Source organism: Jaculus jaculus, chromosome 8 (genome assembly GCF_020740685.1).
Source record: "Jaculus jaculus isolate mJacJac1 chromosome 8, mJacJac1.mat.Y.cur, whole genome shotgun sequence".
Lineage (NCBI taxonomy): Eukaryota > Metazoa > Chordata > Mammalia > Rodentia > Dipodidae > Jaculus > Jaculus jaculus.
The window spans coordinates 74,619,714-74,640,822 of record NC_059109.1 but is presented as its reverse complement, the minus strand read 5'-3'; the positions used below and the strand labels follow the sequence as shown (position 1 = coordinate 74,640,822).

General features: G+C 43.6%; 1 protein-coding gene across 6 annotated transcripts in view; it reads left to right on the top strand.

The window, feature by feature from the left end:
- The window catches only part of LOC101602550 (splicing factor SWAP), a 99,771-nt gene that overhangs the window by 62,820 nt on the left and 15,842 nt on the right, over window positions 1-21,109 (top strand). For all 6 annotated transcript variants that reach the window (XM_004668869.2, XM_004668868.2, XM_045156458.1 and 3 more), the window contains exons 11-14: window positions 256-427; window positions 7,919-8,149; window positions 9,529-9,719; window positions 18,032-18,294. In XM_004668869.2, coding sequence (XP_004668926.2) covers window positions 256-427; window positions 7,919-8,149; window positions 9,529-9,719; window positions 18,032-18,294 — 857 coding nt within the window. The remainder of the gene's footprint in view (window positions 1-255; window positions 428-7,918; window positions 8,150-9,528; window positions 9,720-18,031; window positions 18,295-21,109) is intronic.

Genomic DNA, 21,109 nt, shown 5'->3' with positions numbered 1-21,109 from the left:
TGGCCTCAAACTCATGGTGATCCTCCTACCTCTGCCTCCCGAGTGCTGAGATTAAAGGTGTGCACCACCACATCCAGCTTTTAGTTTCATTTTTTTAGACAAGAGCTCATGTAGTCCCAGAGGATGACCTTAAACTTCTCATCCTCTTGCTTCCACATCCCAAGTACTGGGATTACAAGCATGTGCTATGGAATATGTGGTTTGAAAAACCCATGTGATTCTCACATAACAGTGCACAGTAATGTCTCTCTGCAGGCAGTATCAGCACCTGAAGAAGCTCCTGCAGAAACTGCTGCTGAAAAGGCAGGCGACGCTGGAGAAGACAGCATGCCTGAGGACGTAGCAGAAGCGGGAGGAAGAGGTAGTGCAAGTGGGAAGAAGGACGCGGGATCCAGCAAGAGCACCGTGGATGGGAAGCTAGTGAAAGGTACACTACCTGGGTATAACCTAGGCCTTGTGGATTGCCTGAGTGACATGGGACTAGGAACCTCAGCCATGAAGCACAATGGGGAGATTCATGCTGTGCAGTCTTAGAGCTGCTGTTGTCAGACATGCTTACTTTGCCCTGCTTTTCTTTTTTTTTTTTTTTTGGTTTTTCGAGGTAGGGTCTCACTCTGGTCCAGGCTGACCTGGAATTAACTCTGTCATCTCAGGGTGGCCTTGAACTCATGGCAATCCTCCTACCTCTGCCTCCCGAGTGCTGGGATTAAAGGCGTGCGCCACCACGCCCAGCTTGCCCTGCTTTTCTTATTTGGCATTTGGTATTCTTTAGATACGGTCTAATTCTGGGGATCCATTTGCTTAACATGTTCTAAGCCATTTAGTGGAAATGTTTATGAATTTTCGAATAACATTTTATGCTCTCTTGGACCTCTGAAACTGGTTGGTTGGTTGTTTGCAGTACTTGGCATTATACCCAGGGCTTAGACATACAAGGCCAGTGCTGAATCCTAAGCTCTACCTTTAGCCCCTGAAACTGTAAAACATGCATACTATTGAACAGTAAAATTCATTTTCTTTGTCAGAGCAGGCCCTTGAGTGTCTCTGCTCAGTATCTTATGCTCACTTATTTTTGGCCTCCTTGCTATCTCCATAGCAGGGGGTTTGATTTAGCAAAATAGACCATGTAAGTGGCTAGTACAGTAGGAGGCTCAACGAGAGTGCCTTGCACAGGCTTATTAGCAGAGCCCTGTGTGCCAGAATGTGAAGAAGCAAATAGTTCCACTTGCTGGGAAAGAGAGGCTTTGTGTTAGAAAGGGTGTGGGGCTGGGTGTTCACAGATGAATAGGGTCACCAAAGAATACTGTGGTGTATACTGACTGTGCCACTTTACCAAAATGACAGGTGATCCAATTGTCTGAGGTAGATGGTGGCCTGAACACAATCGGGGGTGGGGAGGCATTGGCCAGCTCATGGGACTTAAGGGTTGGCTTTATCTAGCCAGTGACTTTTGTAAAGAGATGAAGGCATGGCGTCTGTTGGAGGCTTTGCTAACACAAAGGCTGGAAGGAGCTGTTGAAGCAGCAGAATTAGAAGTACATAAGCTAACACCTCCAGAGTAGAAAAGAACAACAGTGGAAGCACCTACCCTTCTTGGAGGGCCTCCTCTGACAGAAATGGTGATGATTCAGAGTACCCAGGTGTCACTAGGAAGGCATTGTTTAGAAAATCACATGAATAGGTGTGTTCAGTCTCTCACCTGTCTTGGCCACCCTCAGCTCTCTCTGAAATAGGCAGAGACATAGACTTGAACAGATAGCAACAGCCTCTGTACCAGGAACATTGTGAAAAGTTGTCCCCTATTTAAAAGACAGTAGCCCACCCAGAACTGGCTTCACAGGGGAGGAGAGACACCTTTTAGTGAGACAGGGAAGCCACTGCCACCAGGAACAGGCAGGAGGCTGAAACAAGCTAGGAAGCAACCAGGATATAGCTGTACTTTAAGAAGCACCTTGAAGACCAGGCCTGCCCTGGGCTGTGATGCCTCAAGCAAGGTGCCCCAGAGCTACACATTGCATCACCGAGCTGTCAGTTTGTTCCCTCTGCTCTGGCAGGGGAAGCCACACATACAGGTCATCTAAGATGTGAGAACAGACAAGCACAATGTTTAATAGCACCCCTCCCAGCAGATAGTTCTGGAAGAGTACAGACCTGCTCCACCATGAGGCTCAGGGTGGAAAAAGACCTGGCTCTGCTGTAATGCAGAGGTTCAGGAAACACAGCTGGGCCTCCAGCCTGTAGCGCCTCTGAAACAGACTTCTAGGTGATGGCAGATTCTTATGTTTCTAATTTGCTTTCCACAAGATTGAATATTTATAAAACATGTACATTTACATAAAACTACTTAGACATACATTGCCAAGTTTTAAGCCATAATTGAAGCACTGAGGGTCAGAGTAGATTGAGAAGGGAACCCAAGAAGTTCTCAGAAATCTCAGGAATAACAGATATAGAGGAATCTCATTCAGGTAGAAACAACCAGGCTGTTTCTGGTCCTGCAGTGGGGAGAAGCAAGTCGGTGCCTCAAACTTTTCTGTACCACTAACTGATGACAGTTAAGGCACATCAGATAAAAGGATTCTGCCTCCTAGAGCAGAAGGACTTAGACATGTTAGTGCCTTGATACCCTGAGTTCATGAAAATAAGGACAATGAGAACGTTACTTACCAAAGAGTTATTAAGGCCTGGGCATGACTTGGCTGTAGAGCACTGCATGCCATGTGTGCATGTGTGAAGCCCTGGGTTCCATTCCCAACATCACACATACACACACCCCCCCCCCCAAAAAAGGGCGGTAACATTATTCCAGTAAAAACAGCCTTACCTGTTTATTTTGGTAAACGAAAATAAATTTAAAAAAAAAAAGTATTAGCTGGGCATGGTGACACATACCTTTAATCCCAGCACTCAGGAGGCAGAGGTAGAAGGATTGCCGTGAGTTCAAAGCCACCCTGAGACTACATAGTGAATTCCAGGTCAGCCTGAGCTAGAATGAGACCCTACCTCAGGGAAAAAAAAAAAAAGAGGAAGTAATTTTAAAGACTTAAAATGGATTGTGCATATTCAATAGAAATAATACAGATATTCAGTAAAGTACACAAGGATAACAAATAGAACCTTAAAAGAATTTGAAAGTCATTGAAAAGTATTATTTTTAAAGAAAACTTAAATTGCTAAAATTGTTTCAAGAAGAGAGGAGAAAATGTCATAGATCTATAATAGTCTGACAGGATTGTTAAACAGTTGTTTAGTAAACTGCCTCTAGAGTCAGGCAGGAAGCCAAGACAAATGAAAAGTTGGTTTGAATCACCCTCAAGAAAAGAATATTTCCATCAATGAATGTCTCTAGCCGGGTGTGGTGGCACACGCCTTTAATCCCAGCACTCGGGAGGCAGAGGTAGGAAGATCGCTATGAGTTCAAGGCCACCCTGAGATTACATAGTGAATTCCAGGTCAGCCTGGGCTAGAGTGAGACCTTACCTCAAAAAACCAAAATAAATAAATAACGTGTCTCTAGAACATTATAGCAGAGAGAGAATGAGGAAGCTCTCAGCCCACAATCTATAGACCACAGCTACTTAGAAACATGAATGTTAAAATAGTAAGTGGAATCCAGTTATGAATCAAAGCAATAATAGGAATGAGCAAGTGGGTCTTGCTCCAAGGTCCCATTGTAGCCAGCTCCATCTTCTGTTACAGTCCATCATATCTGCAGAACAGACTTCTCTTAGTAGGTACTGAGAAGGCACTTCCTGAAACTTATGTAGTATATAAATAATTAAAGCTGGACAGATAGGCTCCTCTTTGAAAAAAGAAAAAAAAAGTCAAACAAGACTAACATCATATCGGAGAACACTAATTCCAGATAAACTATATTTAAATATACACAGGCATGATAGTACAGACCTGTAGACCTAGTGCTCAGGAGATAGAAACAGCAGGAAGATAAAGAGTTTAAGACCTTACGACAGGGTCTTATGTAGACAACAAATGAACAAAAAGTAGATAATTTTTAACAATATTAGAGTTTGGAAGACCTTTCTGACAATTGCAGCCATAAGCCATAGATATTGATGTCTAATGGAAGCAGGGCCAGAAAAAGTTAAAAGATAATGTCAAAATGGCAATAATTCTGATGGGATGGAAGATAGATGGTTAATGATCTTACTATAGAAATAACTTTTCATAAATTAGGAAGGAAAGGTATCACTTCAGTAGAAAAAATGGGCTGGGGGCTAGAGAGATAGCTCAGCAGCTAAGGTGTTTGTCTACAAAGCCTAACAACCAAGTTCAATTTCCCAGTGCCCACGTAAACCAGATGCACAAAGTGCCATATGCGTCTGGAGCTCATTTCCAGCGGCTGGAGGCCCTGGCACACGTATTCTCTCTTCCTCCCTCCCCCCTCCATCCCAGGCATGGTGGCACACACCTTTAATCCCAGTACTCGGAAGGCTGAGGTAGGAGGGTTGCTATGAGTTCAAGGCCAGCCTGAGAGTACATAGTGAATTCCAGGTCAACATGGGCTAAAGAAAGACCCTACATCAAAAAAAAGGGGGGGGGCTAGAAAGATGGCTCAGCAATTAAGGCACTTGCCTTCAAAGCCTAAGAACACGAGTTTGATTCTTCCCCAGTACCCACATAAAGCCAGATACACAGATAAAACAAGGTTGTTCAGGTGTCTGGTGATCATTTGCAGTGGCTGGAGGCCCTGGTGCACCCATTCTTTCTATATGTATATCTGTTTCTTTCTCTCTCTCAAGTAAATAAATAAATATTAAATATTAAAGAAAAGAAAAATAGACTGAGGGCATGGAGGTTTTTCAGAAAAGAAACAGGTGTCTGGTGTGTTATTACTGTTTTTTAAACAAGATACTGGTTTTAGCTCCCAAATTGATAGTTATAAATATTATTACTTGCCTAGACACTGGTGGTGTGTACCTTCCTTACCAAAGTACTCAGAAGACAGAGACAAGGATGTCTTGATTTCAAGGATTCAAGACCATCTTGGGCAAAGTAGCAAGAACGTGACTCAAAATACACACACATCGCTGGGTGTGGTGGTGCATGCTTTTAATCCCAGCACTCGGGAGACAGAGGTAGGAAGAGCACCATGAGATTGAGGTCACCCTGAGAATACAGAGTGAATTCCAGGTCAGCCTGGACTAGAGACTCTACCTCGAAAAAATAAAAATACACACACATCACTAGATAATAGAGGCCATGGGCATGCTAGTTTTGGCAGTCTTAAGTTGATAATCCTCTCTGAAAGAAGCAGCCCAGCAGTAGGTACTAGTTTGAAACATGAATGCCTTTCTGTTCCTGAAAACATGGCTCACCAAGATGTCTGCCCAAGGGTATAAGCATAGGGTTTAATGTTTTTTTAAAAAAATAAGAAACTGGAACAGGCATGAGAGATTGGAAAACATGATTGGATGGCCAGTGTTGACCTGGAAGTGTACCCATACTGTTAACATGGACAGTGTTGCTACATCCGCCACAATCCAAGCCACCCTGAACTCAGTCTGGGGAAAACAGACCCTATGCACAGAACTGTGTGAGTTGGATGCAGGAGAGAGGCTAGGATGCTGAGCATTTCCTGTCTGAGGATGAACCATTGACCTGTCCTTGAAGGGTCAAATGAATCAGAAGGAAATGAGCACACAGGCAGCCAGCAAGAGATGACTGTCCTGGACTAAGCACAGTGCAGAAGGGCCAGAGTAGCCACATCACACAGCACCTTGGCTACTTTGGGAAGGAGCTTGAGTTTCATTCTCACGATGTGCAAACTGCAATTGGATAACTCCATCCAGATTAAGAACTAATTGTATCTCCTTTGTTAAGTTGAGTTTCTTAATCTTTGTACCCTGGTTCCTCATCTATGGAGAGGGGCACCTGATAGGGGTCATCAGAATTAAGCAGGGATGGCAGGGCATGTAGAATGAGCAAGTCAGATAGCTCTTTGATTAGGTCACTTTGCAATGGAGTAGTGGTGCTTGCTTGTCTCTGTCTACTTATGTAAGTGCTAACTGTAAAACACCTGTTTCACAGGAAATGTTCCAAGGCTTTCATAGTAATTTTTTTTTAATTTTTATTAGCATTTTCCATGAATATAAAAAAAATCCCATGTTAATTCCCTCCCTTCCTCCCCCCCCCCCACTTTCCCCTTTGAAATTCCATTCTCTATCATATTACCTCCCCATCACAATCATTGTACTTAAAATGGTTTTTTTTTTTTTATTTTTTGTTCATTTTTATGTATTTATTTGAGTGTGACAGAGAGAGAAAGAGAGAATGGGCACTCCAGGGCTTCCAGCCACTGCAAACAAACTCCAGATGCATGTGCCCCCTTGTGCATCTGGCTAACGTGGGTCTTGGGGAATCGAGCCTTGAACCATGGTCCTTAGGCTTCACAGGCAAGCGTTAACCGCTAAGCCATCTCTGTAGTCCTCATAGTAATGTTTTGCTTGTCTGCTCTCTTCTGGTTTGAAGGAAGAGATTGAATGGGAATAATTGTTAAATCTTTTTGTATATATTTTAGTCTAGCACCATAAGTGATTTCATTAACATTTTATATGAGTTTTTCTCTCCTTTTAAAATGTTTCTTGACCTTTTTTGCTTACTGAAGAAACTGGGTTAGTACAGGCAATAAAGAGCTTATTTTGTTAAACTTAGTTTTCTTATGGAAAATTTCAGCTAATACAAAAGCACACTGTACTGTGACGCCATTACCCCATCACATGTTCACCACCCAACTTGAGGAGTCAGCCTTTGGCTGGCCATGTTCTCTGCATCTCTGTCCCATCCTTGATTCCACTGACAGAATCTTCTGAAGCAAGTGTTTATGGCCACAGTATTCACATAGCTATGTTGGTGTGTACTGTGAAAGATAAAGCCTTTGGTTAGTGTTGCTAACCACTGTGCTGCTTATCAGGTGTGACATAGAAGTCTATTCTGTCCATTCTTGGGCATGGAAAGAGGTGTGTGTCACAGTCATGGGCTCATGTCACACCACATGAGAGATATGGAACCACAGAACACTAAGGCTGGGTTGACCCTTGGCCCACTTAGGTAGATTGCCTTGGTAGTTGACTGAGTCAGCCACCAAGTGGTAGGTTACTGCAGTAAGTCACAACCCTGCTAGAACCTGCCTTTATTTCCCGCAATCCACTTAACTCTTAAAGCCAACTAGTTTGAAGTACACTGAAAATTTGCCTTTGTTATGGCTTCCTTAGATCCCTCTCATGAATGATATCTCTGGGGTCTGGCTATGTCCAGTTGACTGTTGGTCACTTAACATAGTGGGTGACAGAGGAACTCAGTATTGTTGAACAAATGGGTAAAAGGAAAGCTTTCTCCTTTAGGGCCTTTATATTTCTCTTAAATTATGTGTTCCAAATAACCTAGAGCAAAACACTATATCACCTGTTTGTTTATGCCAGATTTGAAATTTTCTTACATATGTAGAGTGTGTTCTAATGTAATCCTTGTCACATTAGCTGAAAAAAAGAATTACATGGTTTTTGCTTGTAAGAACAGACTTTATGTAGGTGGCTTTTTTTTAAGATACTGTTATAGTGGAGTTATACCATATGCCTATTCATACAAATTCAGTTACTTAAAAAAAAAGGTCAGAATTGACCACTTAAAACTGCAGGTGACCCCTTTCTGGCACTCATTGGTGTGACCTGCCTGTATTGGACGCAGTTCAGCAGACACAGCACAGCCTTGTGCCCTGTAGCAAACATTTAAGCAGGATCCTTTAGACACTACACAGTACCTCTCCTACCTGTAAAGGCCCCTGAATACACACCTTCCCATCCACTGACTTTCTTCTTTGTAGGTGATAGGACCAGCCTGTTGTCTGCACTCTGCATCTAGTCCCTAAAAGTGTGTCATGCTTTTCACCTTTTCCCAATAGCTTCATTTGCTCCAATTAGCTTTGCAATCAAGGCCAAAGAAAATGACCTCCTTCCCCTGGAAAAAAACCGAGTTAAGCTGGATGATGACAGTGAAGAAGATGATGAAAGCAAGGAATGCCAGGAAAGTTCGAGCAGCATTGCCCAGCCCATCCCAGCTGCAGCCCCACCCTGTGTGGTTGTGGAGGAAAAGAAGCCCCAGCTTACCCAGGAGGAGCTAGAAGCAAAGCAAGGTTTGTCAATAGCTTTTAAAGTTCTCAGAAGTGATAGAGAGTGGGGGAAGGAGGATTATCAGAGTTTATTGTCTCTAATTATAGAAGTTGTCAATAATAAAAAAAATTAAGTTCTCAAAAAACAAACACAAATATAAGATATATGTGCTAAGCCAGAAATTCTAGGACTGAACTAGAGCCTGCAGTCATGTGGGATCATTGAGAACACTCTGCATGCAACTCTATTGCACTCTCCTTAGCTTGCAGTGCCCTTGGCAGTCTGTTCCCAGAGTAGCCTAATGCGATGAGCAGACAGCTCTAATGGAAACTCACTTTGTGTTTGGACCACAGCCCTGGGGTCAGACACCCAGCCTAGATTCCCAGCTCGGGTTAATGCACCAATCTGAGAGAAGCCCTTTTGTGTGAGGTTATATCACAACATAACCATCAGCCCTTGAAGATGCATTCCTGAGCCAATTTCTTGGCCCTGGCTCATCTTCATGGTTCAGAGCCAGCAGCGTGTTGGAGACATGGGCTAGGACTGGGACTCTAGTTACTAAAGTGTTTGCTTGACATTTGTGAGATATCTGCTCTGCTCTTAAATAAGTTATGGGCTGGAGAGATGGCTCAGCGGCTAAAGGCTCTTGCTTGCAAAGCCTGCCAGTTCCCCAATACCCATGTAAATCCAGATACACAAGGTGGAGTATGTGTCAAGTTTGTTTGTAGCAGAAAGAGGCCCGGTTGTGCCCATATGCACACTTTCTCTGGTAAATAAATAAAATTATTTAAAATAATAAGTTATATTCTGTATTAAAGTGGTTAGTTAATTAATGTATTTGTGCTCATATCTGTTCTAACTAGTTTTCTTAGATTGCTTTTTCAGTGTGTATACACAAAAAGACCAAGCAATACTTGATTAAGGGTGGCTTTTTAACCTATATACTTTCATGTCAGCAACTTGCCCTGGGCCACAGTTGCTCTCTCTAAGCATGTTTATGTTGATACACACATGTCCAAATATATACTCCCTGTGTGTGAACTCAGCAGTTTGGTGGGTCCTCTGAAAGAAGGTGCTTTTCTTTAAAGATTCCATTGTCAATGCGAAGTATTTTAAATGCATGTATGGGAAAGCCATGCTGCAGTTCCTGTTACCCAGGTAGCACCCATCTCTGCCAGTGGGAAATCTTAATCAAACATTTTGGCTTTGAAAATAAAATGTCTTCTTCCAAAAAAGACATTAGGTGCTAATTGTCTTGAAATTTGGTTTGTCTGTGTATCCACCTGTTGTAAAGCTTACATTATAGCAGTATTGTCTGGCCCTGCTGATGCCTGTGAAAATTAAGATAGCAAGATAAAAATACTGCTTGCTCTAGGCTCTACTTTCTCTGTTACTGCTGTAGCAAAGCAAAAACTGGAGGACCGCCTTGCTGCTGCTGCCAGGGAAAAGCTGGCTCAGGCATCCAAGGAATCAAAGGAGAAGCAGCTTCAGGCTGAACGCAAAAGGAAAGCGGCTTTGTTTTTACAAACATTAAAAAACCCTCTGCCAGAAACAGAAGTAGGAAAACTTGATGAGAGTGCTTTCGGTGTAGAGGTAAGTTGATAGAAGTCTCCGTGGAATTCTTGGGATAGTATGTGAAAAGAGGGTGGTGGCCAGGCATGGTGGTTCACACCTTTAATCCCAGTAGTAGGGAGGCAAAAGGATAGGTAGGAGCATAGCTGTGACTTGAAGGCCAGACTAAAAGTACATAGTGAATTCCAGGTCATCCTGGGCTAGAGCAAAACCCTACCTCAAAAAAAAAAAAAAAAAAAAAAAAAAAGCTGGGCGGGCGTAATGGTGAGCACCTTTAATCCCAGCACTCAGGAGGGAGAGGTTAGGAGGATCACCATGAGTTCAAGGCCAGCCTGAGACTACATAGTAAATTCCAGATCAGCCTGAGCTAGCATGAGTCCCTACTTTGGAAAACCAAAACAAAAAGAAAGAGGGAGAGAGAGTGGGCTCCTCTGCCATAGATCCCTAACCTAAGTGAGGCACTAGAAGCCCAGCTCCTTCCAGGGAGGAAAACAGGTAGGGTCTGAGAGTTGGCCTTGAGTGGGGTCACCATACAGTGCCTTATGAAACTCCTATGTGGAGGGTTTTGAAACAGTTCCTGGTAACCAGGAGCCCTCAGTAAGCCTGGTACTGTCAGCAGCAGCAATCTGTCATTCGGTGAACATTCTAAAGTCATTTTTAAGACCTTTTTTAAGTGGACTTAGGTACTGGGGATAGAGTAAGTGATCTCATGGGAAGCAGGCAGACACTACTACTGACTTATAACTCTAGCCCCAAATCTTTTAGACATGTGGATGGGAGGTGTATGTATGAGCAGGCATGTTCCACAGTATGCATTTGGAAGTCAGGATTGCCTGTGCTCTATGTTTGAGGCAGGGTCTCTTGACACGCTGGTTCTCATGCTTCATATTCTCCCAGCTCCACCTCCCATTGTCATGAGCATGTTAGGATCACACATGGCTTTAAGCCCAGTGAGACAGAATTTCACATTAGCCCTGGCTGACCTGAAACTAATTCTGTAGCCCCAGGCTGGCCTCGGACTCATGGTAATGCTCCTACCTCAGTTTCTTTTTTTTATTTTTTTTTTTTATCTTTTCACAATTTTTATTAACATTTTCCATGATTATAAAAAATATATCCCATGGTAATACCCTCCCCACCCCACCCCCGCTACCTCAGTTTCTTAAGTGCTAGCATTAAAGATGTGACCATGTCTGGCTGACCTTTTTTTGGCGGGGGGAAGGGTTCGTGGTAGGGTCTCACTCTGGTCCAGGCTGACCTGGAATTTACTATGTAGTCTCACGGTGGCCTCGAACTCACAGCGATCCTCCTACCTCTGCTTCCCAAGTGCTGGGATTAAAGGTGTGTGCCACCATGGCCCGGCCCATTATTTTCTTTTTAAGTAAGAAAACAAATCCATCAAGATTTGAACAGTTGTCTCATCAATCCATCCTAACACTGCTGGAGTATGGAATCATAATTTGACAATGTTGTGTCTCAGTTGTTTGTTTGTTTGTTTTTAATTTGAAGTAGAATCTCTCTCTAGCCCAGGCTGACCTCAAACTCATGGCAGTCCTCCTACTTCAGTCTCCCTAGTGCTGAGATTAAAGACGGACTTGTATTGACTTTGTTTATTTTGAGTCTGTGTCCATGTATGTGAGTGTGGGCACACACCATACCAAGACATGTATGCGGAGGTTCTCATGCCTGTGTCCCTGTATATACAGTTACTCTGTGTTTTTCCCTGAACCACCTGAAAGTTTTCCTTAGGTACTGTAGCATGAGCCTCCCACATGAAGAGCCATCTCCCAGGAACTGCCATGGTGTTGCAGACAGCCTCCAGGTCACTGGGATGAACTTCCAAACCAGGCACAGTTTATGGGAGAAATGACATTTATTTGAAGGTTACAGATCTAGGGGAAGTTCCATAATGGCAGAAGAAGCTAGCCCATTTTCACAGGTCCATGCTAAGAGAGAAAAACCACCACCAACACCTAAAGCAAGCACACTCCAGAAATTTCATACAAAGCTCAGACACTTTGCATACCTTTAGACTAGAATTCCAAATCCGCTCCCACACCTTAGGGCTGGACCCTAGGGTCCACCCTGCAGTAACACCTCTTCCAGCCAGTTGACTGGAGATCTAAATTACAAGCTTGAATAACTCCCTATATCTATTGGATGACATCCATTCAAACTACCACACATGCCAACCACAGAAGCTGATCACTTCCTACCAGCCTTCACCACTCTTCTCCAGTCACTCCAAACATCTTCTGTGCCAGGCTTTACCTATAATGTTATACAAGTTGTTTGGTGGGATATTTGGTTTGCTTTTGGTTTTTTGTTGTTGTTGTTGTCTTGTTTTGTTTTGTTTTAAGTAGTGTCTTACTCTAGCCCAAGCTAATCTGGAACTCACTCTAGTCCCAGGCTGGCCTCACACTCACAGCAATCCTACCTCTGCCTCCTAGGATTAGGCATGTGCCATCATACCCAGCTGTTCTGGGGTTTTGTTTTGGTTTTGGTTTTGGTTTTGGTTTGTTGGTTTGTTTGGCCTTAGGGGCTTGTTGGTGACTGAGTCTCACTCAAACTCATCACTCCTCCTGCCTCAGCCTCTTAAGTATGGGGATTACAGGTATGCACAACCATATCCAGCTTTTTCGTTCTTTTTACTTTAAATTAACACTTCCAAACATCCCACACCATTATTCCTATTCATCCTTTGCACATATCACTTGGCTAATTTGTTCTGTGAAGGCCATGCTTGGTGTTCAGAGTTAAGTTCCTGCTGAAGAAAGGCTGAGCCTCTCTATAGGCCAGTGGTGTTAGAACACTGGGAACTGGGAAGAACAGTGAGAATCACTTGTGGAGTCTAAGATTGTGATGGGCTGATGTCTGTGCTGTAGTTCCTGGGTCTTCAGACCCACTTCATCAGTCCTTGGGCTGACCTCAGCATTGCCTATCCCAGAATGAACTTTCAGAGAAGTAGAAGACACTTGCAGCCCTTCGAAGGCAATGTCACCACCACCACTACCACCACCACCCAAATTTCCCAGAGCCTCACAGAGGTAGGCCATCCTCCTGGCTCCTCAGAAAGGGCCTCTGGTCTTTCTCATTTCTGAGAAAAAATCTTACAGTGTTGAAGGAACAAAGCATGTGAGAGCACTGGCCACAGGGGCGGTGTTGTCAGTGCATTGAGGGAGCAACAGAATGTGAGTGCTGCTTTATGGTTGCAACTAAAGAAAAGGTTTGCACAACAAGGAAGGGAGGAACCTTAAAACCAGAACTGTTTCCATAGGAGAGATGCATGAGGGCTGGTTGAATGTCTCACTGTCCTTTGTACAGTGATCAAAGGGGTTCAATAAAGCACATCTGCAAGTAGAGTTGGTAACAAATGACACTACACTATTGATGCATATGTTTTGATGCAATTTAAGTGGACATTTATTACCATTAGTTACTCACTGTTGGCTTACTGGAGACCTGGTGACAGCTGCCAAAGCTGCTGGCCCAGCCTGTGCCTTTCCCCTGGGCTCATCTTCCTTCCTGTTTTCTAGCCTTGGCCCAGTCTGTTGTCTGTGGGACCACCTTCCTGGATATGGATGCATACACACAGATTATTTCTGTAAAGCTGTTTCAACAAAAATTGGAAGAGGGTCAGCAGATGGTGATAAATGTCTTTAATTGCTGCTAGAGAGACAGAGGTAGGAGGATCACTGTGAGTTTGAGGCCATTCTGAGACTACATAGTGAATTCCAGGTCAGCCTGGGCCAGAGTGAGACCCTACCTCAAAAAAACAAAAAATAAAAATATAAATAAATAAAAGATGTGATTAATTGGCAGTTGTCATAAGCAAGTCAAATGCAAAAATGCTTTTACTCTCAAGAATCTTCTGGTAACAGATTGCCCTTGACTTTGTCAGATGCCCTGAAGTCCACTTAACTAACAGATACTAGTACCTTTCACCTGGTTAACTGCATAGACGTAGACAGTGTTTTTACTCCAGAAGGTTGTTGGATAAGATCACCTTGGACCCTGAGTTAGGAACAAAAAGCTAGGGGAAGAGTTAACATCCCTAGATCTGTCAATCCTGAGACCATTCCTGCCAAGTGGCTAGGTGTCCTCAAGTGGACAACTCAGAATCCAGCTGTAATCCCAGCACTCAGGAGTGGAGGCAGCAAGATCAGGGGTTCAGTGCCAGCTTCAGCTGAATAGCCTATGCAAGACTAGCCTGGGCTATATGAGACCCTGACTCAAAAAAAAAAAAAAAAAAGAGGGCTGGAGAGATGGCTTAGCGGTTAAGCGCTCGCCTGTGAAGCCTAAGGACCCCGGTTCGAGGCTCGGTTCCCCAGGTCCCACGTTAGCCAGATGCACAAGGGGGCGCACGCGTCTGGAGTTCGTTTGCAGAGGCTGGAAGCCCTGGCGCGCCCATTCTCTCTCTCTCTCTCTCTCTCTCTCTCTGTCTTTCTCTCTGTGTCTGTCACTCTCAAATAAAAAAATAAAAAAAAAATTAAAAAGAAAAGAAAAGAGAGAGAAAGAGCCTGTAATTCATGCTTATAATTCACTAGAAACAGCCACAGCACTACTGGTTTTCCTTAAAAACTGACACTTCTCTACTTTTGCTTTGCCTTTCATAAAAAGTAGTATATGCATACCATTTGGAAGGTCCAAATGCTAGTATTTCTGTGTGATTCTTATTTATTTGAGAGAGAGAATATGGACATACCAGGGCCTCTAGCCATTACAAACAAACTCCAGATTCATGTGCTATCCATGTGCATCTGGCTTCCATGTGTCCTTAGGCTTCTCAGGCAAGCACCTTAACCACCTAGCCATCTGTCCAGCCTGAAGTTTAACCCAGTTTCCAGGTGCACAGTTGAGGGTGGGGAGCCACCACCTCTGGACAGGCATCCACCCACAGAACTCTCATGTCCCCAACCCATCCTGCTTCCTATCTCTGGATTTAACTGCTCTAGGCTCCTACTACAAGTGCAGTGCTAATGAATTTGTCCTTTTGTGTCCTGGATTGTTTCAGCAGTGTCCTTAAGGTCATCCATGCTGTGAGCTGTGTCAGAATTTCTTGAGGTTTTGTTGTTTCTTTTTTTTTTTTGTTTGTCTTGTTTCATTTTCAAGGTAGGATCTCACTGTAGCCCAGGTTGACCTGGAACTCATTGTGTAGTACCAGGCTGGCCTCGAACTCATAGCAGTCCTCCTACCTCTGCCTCCCCAAGTTCTGGGACTGAAGGTATATGCCACCACACCCAGTTTAGAATTTTCTGTTCTTAGGGCTACATATCTTATTGTGTGGCTGGGGGCACATCTTGCTTTTTGTGTAATCTTGAGCCGGGTAGGGAAGATATAGCATTGTACAGATGTAAAATGTTAAGGTACCCAATGCCGGGCGTGGTGGTGCACGCCTTTAATCGCAGTACTCGGGAGGTAGAGGTAGGAGGATTGCCATAAGTTTGAGGCCACCCTGAGGTTACATAGTGAATTCCAGGTCAGCCTGAGCTAGAGCAAGACCTTACCTCAGAAAACCAAAAAAAAAGAAGTTAAGGCACCCAAAAAAGGTCTTCAAAAAGAGCCAGACATAGTGGCACACAGCTTTAATCCCAGCACTCAGGAGGCAGAGGTAGGATTGCAGTGAGTTCAAGGCCACCCTGAGACTACTTAGTGAATTCCAGGTCAGCCTGGGCTAGAGTGAGACCCTACCTCGAAAAACCAAAAAATAAAATAAAATAAAATAAAATGTCAAAGTAATGGGCCATGTACACCCTATGCATTATCCTCACATCTTACTTTTCCTTTCCATGCTTAAGTGTAGTGTTCGGCACTCTTAAAAAATATTTGTTGGCTAAATGACTGTTAGTAATTTATTTGCCTTTAAGTGGCCCCTTTGTCAGCTCCACCCCAGTGTTGGAAATGTCAGCATTTCTGGTTGGTTTGTTTTCCTGCTGTGAACAGCAAAGCTGGAACCGTATCTGTGTCCTGTGTCTTCTGCACTTCTGGCAGTATATCCCTGGCCATGAAGCTGCTGTTTTTTTTTTTTTTAAGTCCTTCTTAGTCTTTTTTTTTTTTTTTAATTTTTTTGTTTACCTTTATTTATTTGAGAGCGACAGACAGAGAAAGAAGCAGAGAGAAAGAAAGAATCGGTGCACCAGGACCTCCAACCACTACAAACGAACTCCAGATGTGTGCGCCCCCTTGTGCATCTGGCTAACGTAGGTCCTGCGGAATTGAGCCTCAAACCGAGGTCCTTAGGATTCACAGGCAAGCACTTAACCACTGAGCCATATCTCTAGCCCTTTTTTTCGGAACCAACCTATTGGGGTTCAAGGACTTTTCTGTACCCCGAGTGCCCTGTTACAAATCCAATTGCTCAAGCAGTTTTCAGGGCATGGTGGTGCATACCTGTACTCCTAGAACTTGGGAGGCTCAAATTGGAGGAAGCTGCTTTTTAAAAAAATTATATATAGGGCTGGAGAGATGCCTTAGTGATTAAGGTGCTTGACTGCAAAGCAAAGAACCCAGGTTCAATTCCCCAGGACCCACAGAAGCCAGATGCACAAGGTGGTATATGCATCTGGAGTTCATTTGCAGCAGCTAAAGGCCCTGGTGTGCCCAGTCTCTCTCTCACACTCTATCTGCCTCTTTCTCTCTCAAATAAATAAGTAAAATGAAATAAAAATAGTTTTTAAATTAAATTATTTGCAAGCAGAGGGAGACAGAGAGCAAGAATAGGCATGCCAGGGCCTCTAGCCACTACAAATGAACTCCAGATGCATTTGCCACATTTTGCATCTGGCTTTACATGGGTACTGAGGAATCAAACCGGGTTGTTAGGCTTTGCAGGCAAATGCCTTAACCACTGAGCCATCTCTCCAGCCAGAAGCTGCTTTTGTAATCTGAGACACTTCCCAATTGTCTTCCGAAATGACTTGGTTGGTTGGTTGCCTTTGACCAGCCCTTCCTTTTGCCCCTTCCACACTGGTATTTATCAACCTTATTTTCAATATGGTAGAAGGGAAGTGATATCTGTTCTAACTTACATGTCAGAACTGCTATAAGTAGTCCTAAATAATTTGGTCTTGTTCCTTGGCATTTATGGGTGTTGCCCTGTGAGCTGCCTTTGAAATCTTCACCCATCATCTAGGTATCTGGCTTTGTAACTCTGCTACATTTTGTCACAACATCTGGGGTAGTGGTTGAGAAACCAACCCATGGGCTGGAGAGATGGCTTAGCGGTTAAGCACTTGCCTGTGAAGCCTAAGGACCCCGGTTCAAGGCTCGGTTCCCCAGGTCCCACGTTAGCCAGATGCACAAGGGGGCGCACGCATCTGGAGTTCGTTTGCAGAGGCTGGAAGCCCTGGCGCGCCCATTCTCTCTCTCTCCCTCTATCTGTCTTTCTCTCTGTGTCTGTTGCTCTCAAATAAATAAATAAAAGAAAAAATTAAAAAAAAAAAAAGAAACCAACCCACCCAGAGTGCCTGCCTTGAATTTTTCTATAAACCTTACTGCTGAATCCTCTAGGCACAAAATGAGAATTCTTCCATGTGTGGCATCCAATGACTATGGTTAAAATCACATCAAGAGAATTGAGCACAGCGTCCTGGGAGGGACCAGACAGATTGTGGCAGCATCAGAGCTAATCCTGTGCAGCTCCTGCAAAAGTCACCTTCAGTGCCATGAGTGGAGACTTGTGTGCCCTTAAAATGTAAAAATCCTCCTCCTTTTGTTATTGTTGTTGATGATGATGATATTATTGTTACTGTTTCAAGGTAGAGTCTCTCTGTAGCTCCAGGATGGCCTCAAACTCACAATGATCTTCCTACCTCTGCCTCCCAAGTGCTGGGATTAAAGGCATGTGCCACCATGTCTAGCTAAATCCTCCTTTAATTGAGACCTCTCAAAATTATTTTCAGGTTCATGGAAAACCTAATTTTGTAAGTTATAGACTGATTCCATTCTAGTGGGGAATTATTAAAGAATTAGTGCATTTTTTTCTTTTCACTTAACAGCACTTCCTTCATTAACTTGTCACCTGCAACCTGGTAGTAAGGGAAGCAGGTTGAGTAGTCATCTACTTCATCTGAGCAGTCATTTTGTTTTTTGAGACAGGGTCATGGCCTCAAACTCAAAGCATTTCTCCTGATTCAGCCTCCCAAGTTCTGGAATTACAGGTGTGAGCTGCCACACCCAGCAGGGAGCTTTTTCTAGGTACCCACAAAAAGGAAGATGGTCCTTAGAGACAGCAGGTACATTACTGAAGATGTGAGGTACCCAGTGTTAAAATTTCTGCGTTTTAGATGTCCTGTTTCCTTCATTGGTACTCATATGCTTGCTTGTGTTCCCAGGAAGCCAGTGCCATGCCCTGTCCTCTGCTGGCTGGAGGCAGAACTTTGCCCACATTTGAGGCTAAACCACCAGAAAGACCTTCAAGCAGGTGCAGAGATCCACCAAGAGAAGAAAGAGAAAAGAAAAAGAAGAAGCACAAAAAACGGTCTCGAACTAGGTCACGCTCCCCCAAGTACCACTCATCATCCAAGTCCAGGTCTAGATCCCACTCAAAAGCAAAGCACTCCCTGCCCAGTGCCTACCGGACAGTGCGGCGGTCGAGGTGGGTGTGCAGGCACTTCATACCCTCCTGCATATGCCCTGTGCTCTGGACCTTTAAAGGTTTAAAATGAGCACAGTGTTCATTACAGGGTGTGTGTGTGTGTGTGTGTGTGTGTGTGTGTGTGTGTGTGTGTAAGTCTGTGTATATCTGCATATCCTGCAAATCCAAACAAGATCTTTTGTTTTGTTTTGTTTTTATTTTTTTGTTTTTGTTTTGTGAGGTAGGGTCTCACTCTAACCCATGCTGACCTGGAATTTACTGTGTAGTCTTAGAGTGGCCTCTAGCTCATGGTGATCCTCCTACCTCTGCCTCCCAAGTGCTGGGATTAAAGCTGTGCACTACCACAGCTGGCTGAGATCTCTTGGAAAACAAAAAAATTCAGAGCTTATCAACTACTGCCAGGTATTAAGAAATAGTTGACTTATGTTTATTATTCTAGCTCCCGGTAATGGGAGGTACACGCAGTAGGACCTACAGGCCATTCTGGACTAATTGCTGGGCATGGTAGCATACGACTGTAATCCCAACATTCAGGAGATAAGGCAAAAGTCTAGCCTCAGGTACATGAGATTCTATCCAAAAAAAGGGCTAGCATTACATGAAGTTTAACAGGTTTTGAAGTGTGCCTGTCACATTTGCTAACTGTCTGAATTTAAGGCTAGTCTGAGACTACATAGTGAATTCCAGGTTAGCCTGGACTAGATGAAGACCCTACTTCAAAAACAAAAAAAAAGAAAGAGAAACACAGCAATGGCCAACTTGAGTTTCAGGAAGGCTTGTCTAGTCTTTGGAGTTCTCATCCTGCCTAGAGTGTCCCTACATGTACACTAGACTGTTGTCAAGTACCTTCTCACACATCACCCACTTCAGGCACCATTGTTTCTCCTAGAATTGATTTTGTCTCTCTGCATAGGAAGAATGCAACTGTCCTGTATTCTTTCTGCCTGAAGAGTGTAAAATACACAGTAGTCTCTGAAAACGTGCTAAAAGCAGGCATACTCTCTTTATGTACATCAAACCTTAAGTCTTCTGTTAGATCTGTCTCCAAGGCTCTAGCTCTTGCAAGTTCTGTCACATTCTACCATTCAGACACTTAAAAAAATTGAGTGTGGTGGCACATACCTTTAATCCCAGCACTCAAGAGGTAGAGATACAAGGATCTCTGCAAGTTCGAGGCCATCCTGGGGCTACAAAATGAATTCTGGGTCAGCCTGGCTACAATGAGACCCTACCTTGAAATAACCAAAAGAAAGAGAGAAAGGAAAGGAAAGGGGAAAGGAAAAGAAAAAGAAAAGAAAAATGTCCATTGTAGTAGTCGCATGTGCTTGTAATCACAGCACTGGGGATGAGGTAGATCCCTGGAACTCTGGCCAGCCTGTCTACTTGGCCAATTTTGGGCTGACTAGAGACCCTGTCTCAAAAAAAAAAAAATCCAAGGTTAGACAGCACTCAAGGTTGGACAACAACATTTCAAGTTGTCCTCTGGTCTCCACATGCATGTACACACTTAGATATGTACCCACACACTAAATAATGCAAGCCAGGCTTGATGGCACAAGCGCCTTTAATCCCAGCACTCAGGAAGCAGAGAGAGGTAGGAGGATCGCCATGAGTTTGAGGCCACCCTAAGACTACATAGTCAATTCCAGGTCAGCCAGGGCTAGAGTGAGACCCTACCTAAAAAACAAACAACAAAAAATGCAGGCCTATGCTAAGCTTACCCTATGCAGTAAATTCTAATTTCCTTAACTTCAGGGCTCAAACAAGTGAAAGGATAATTCCTTTATTCCCAGACATGAACTAGTAGCAAGGACAAGGATTTCTCAAGTCCTTCCTTTGTATTAATTTAGTTTAAAAGTTCACTAAAGAGACCAGACCTCTGTTTGGTTTTTCATTTTAGATAAAATATCAAGGCAAAGTAGAACCTTACTATAAAGTAAGATATAAAGCAGTGAGTCGCCACACTCCACCCTAGAGCCTGGCTATGTGGAAGCCACATTCTTCCAGCTGCAAGGCCTTGCAGGGGAGGGGAGGCATGACTTTGGCCCAATGATCTTACCTTACAGGTTTGGGCCTCAGTTTTAGTCCTGAAAATGATGGCCCCTGCTTTATGGAGTAGGTTTTGTTTTCCTAAACTAGAGGCAGATCTTCCTGCTCAGTTCAGGCTCTGTAAGCACTTTTAATTCCCAGGGATCCAAGCCAGCTTAAAGCTGCAGTCACACCAGGCTCAGTGACCATGCCTGTGATTGAAGTACTCAGGAAGCTGAGGCAGGAGGATAGAAATTCCCAAGTCCATTCTGGGCTACATAATGAAACCCTGTCTAAAAGAAAGAAAAACTTTCTGTAGTTGTAAATAAAACAGGAAATGTGGTTTCTCCATAATATGAATTATTAACATCTAAAAACAGCTAAATCCTAACCACAACATTGAACATAGTGATGATATTGTCACTGTTTTTATCTGTAACTGTCTTTTCAGATTACAGTTAACCTATTACAGACATAATGTGTACATTAGACATGTCAGTCTTGTTTTTCAGGCCTGATGCAACTTAATGGGTCTTATTTATTTATTTATTTATTTATTTATTTTGGTTTTTTAACGAAAGGGTCTCACTCTAGCCCGGGCTGATGTGGAACTCACTGTACTGGGCATGGTGGCACATGCCTTTATTCCCAGTACTCGGGAGGCAAAGGTAGGAGGATCACTGTGAGTTTGAGGCCACCCTGAGACTACATAATAAATTCCAGGCCAGCCTGGGCTAGATCAAAACCCTACTTCGAAAAGAAATATATATGTAGTGTGTGTGTGTGT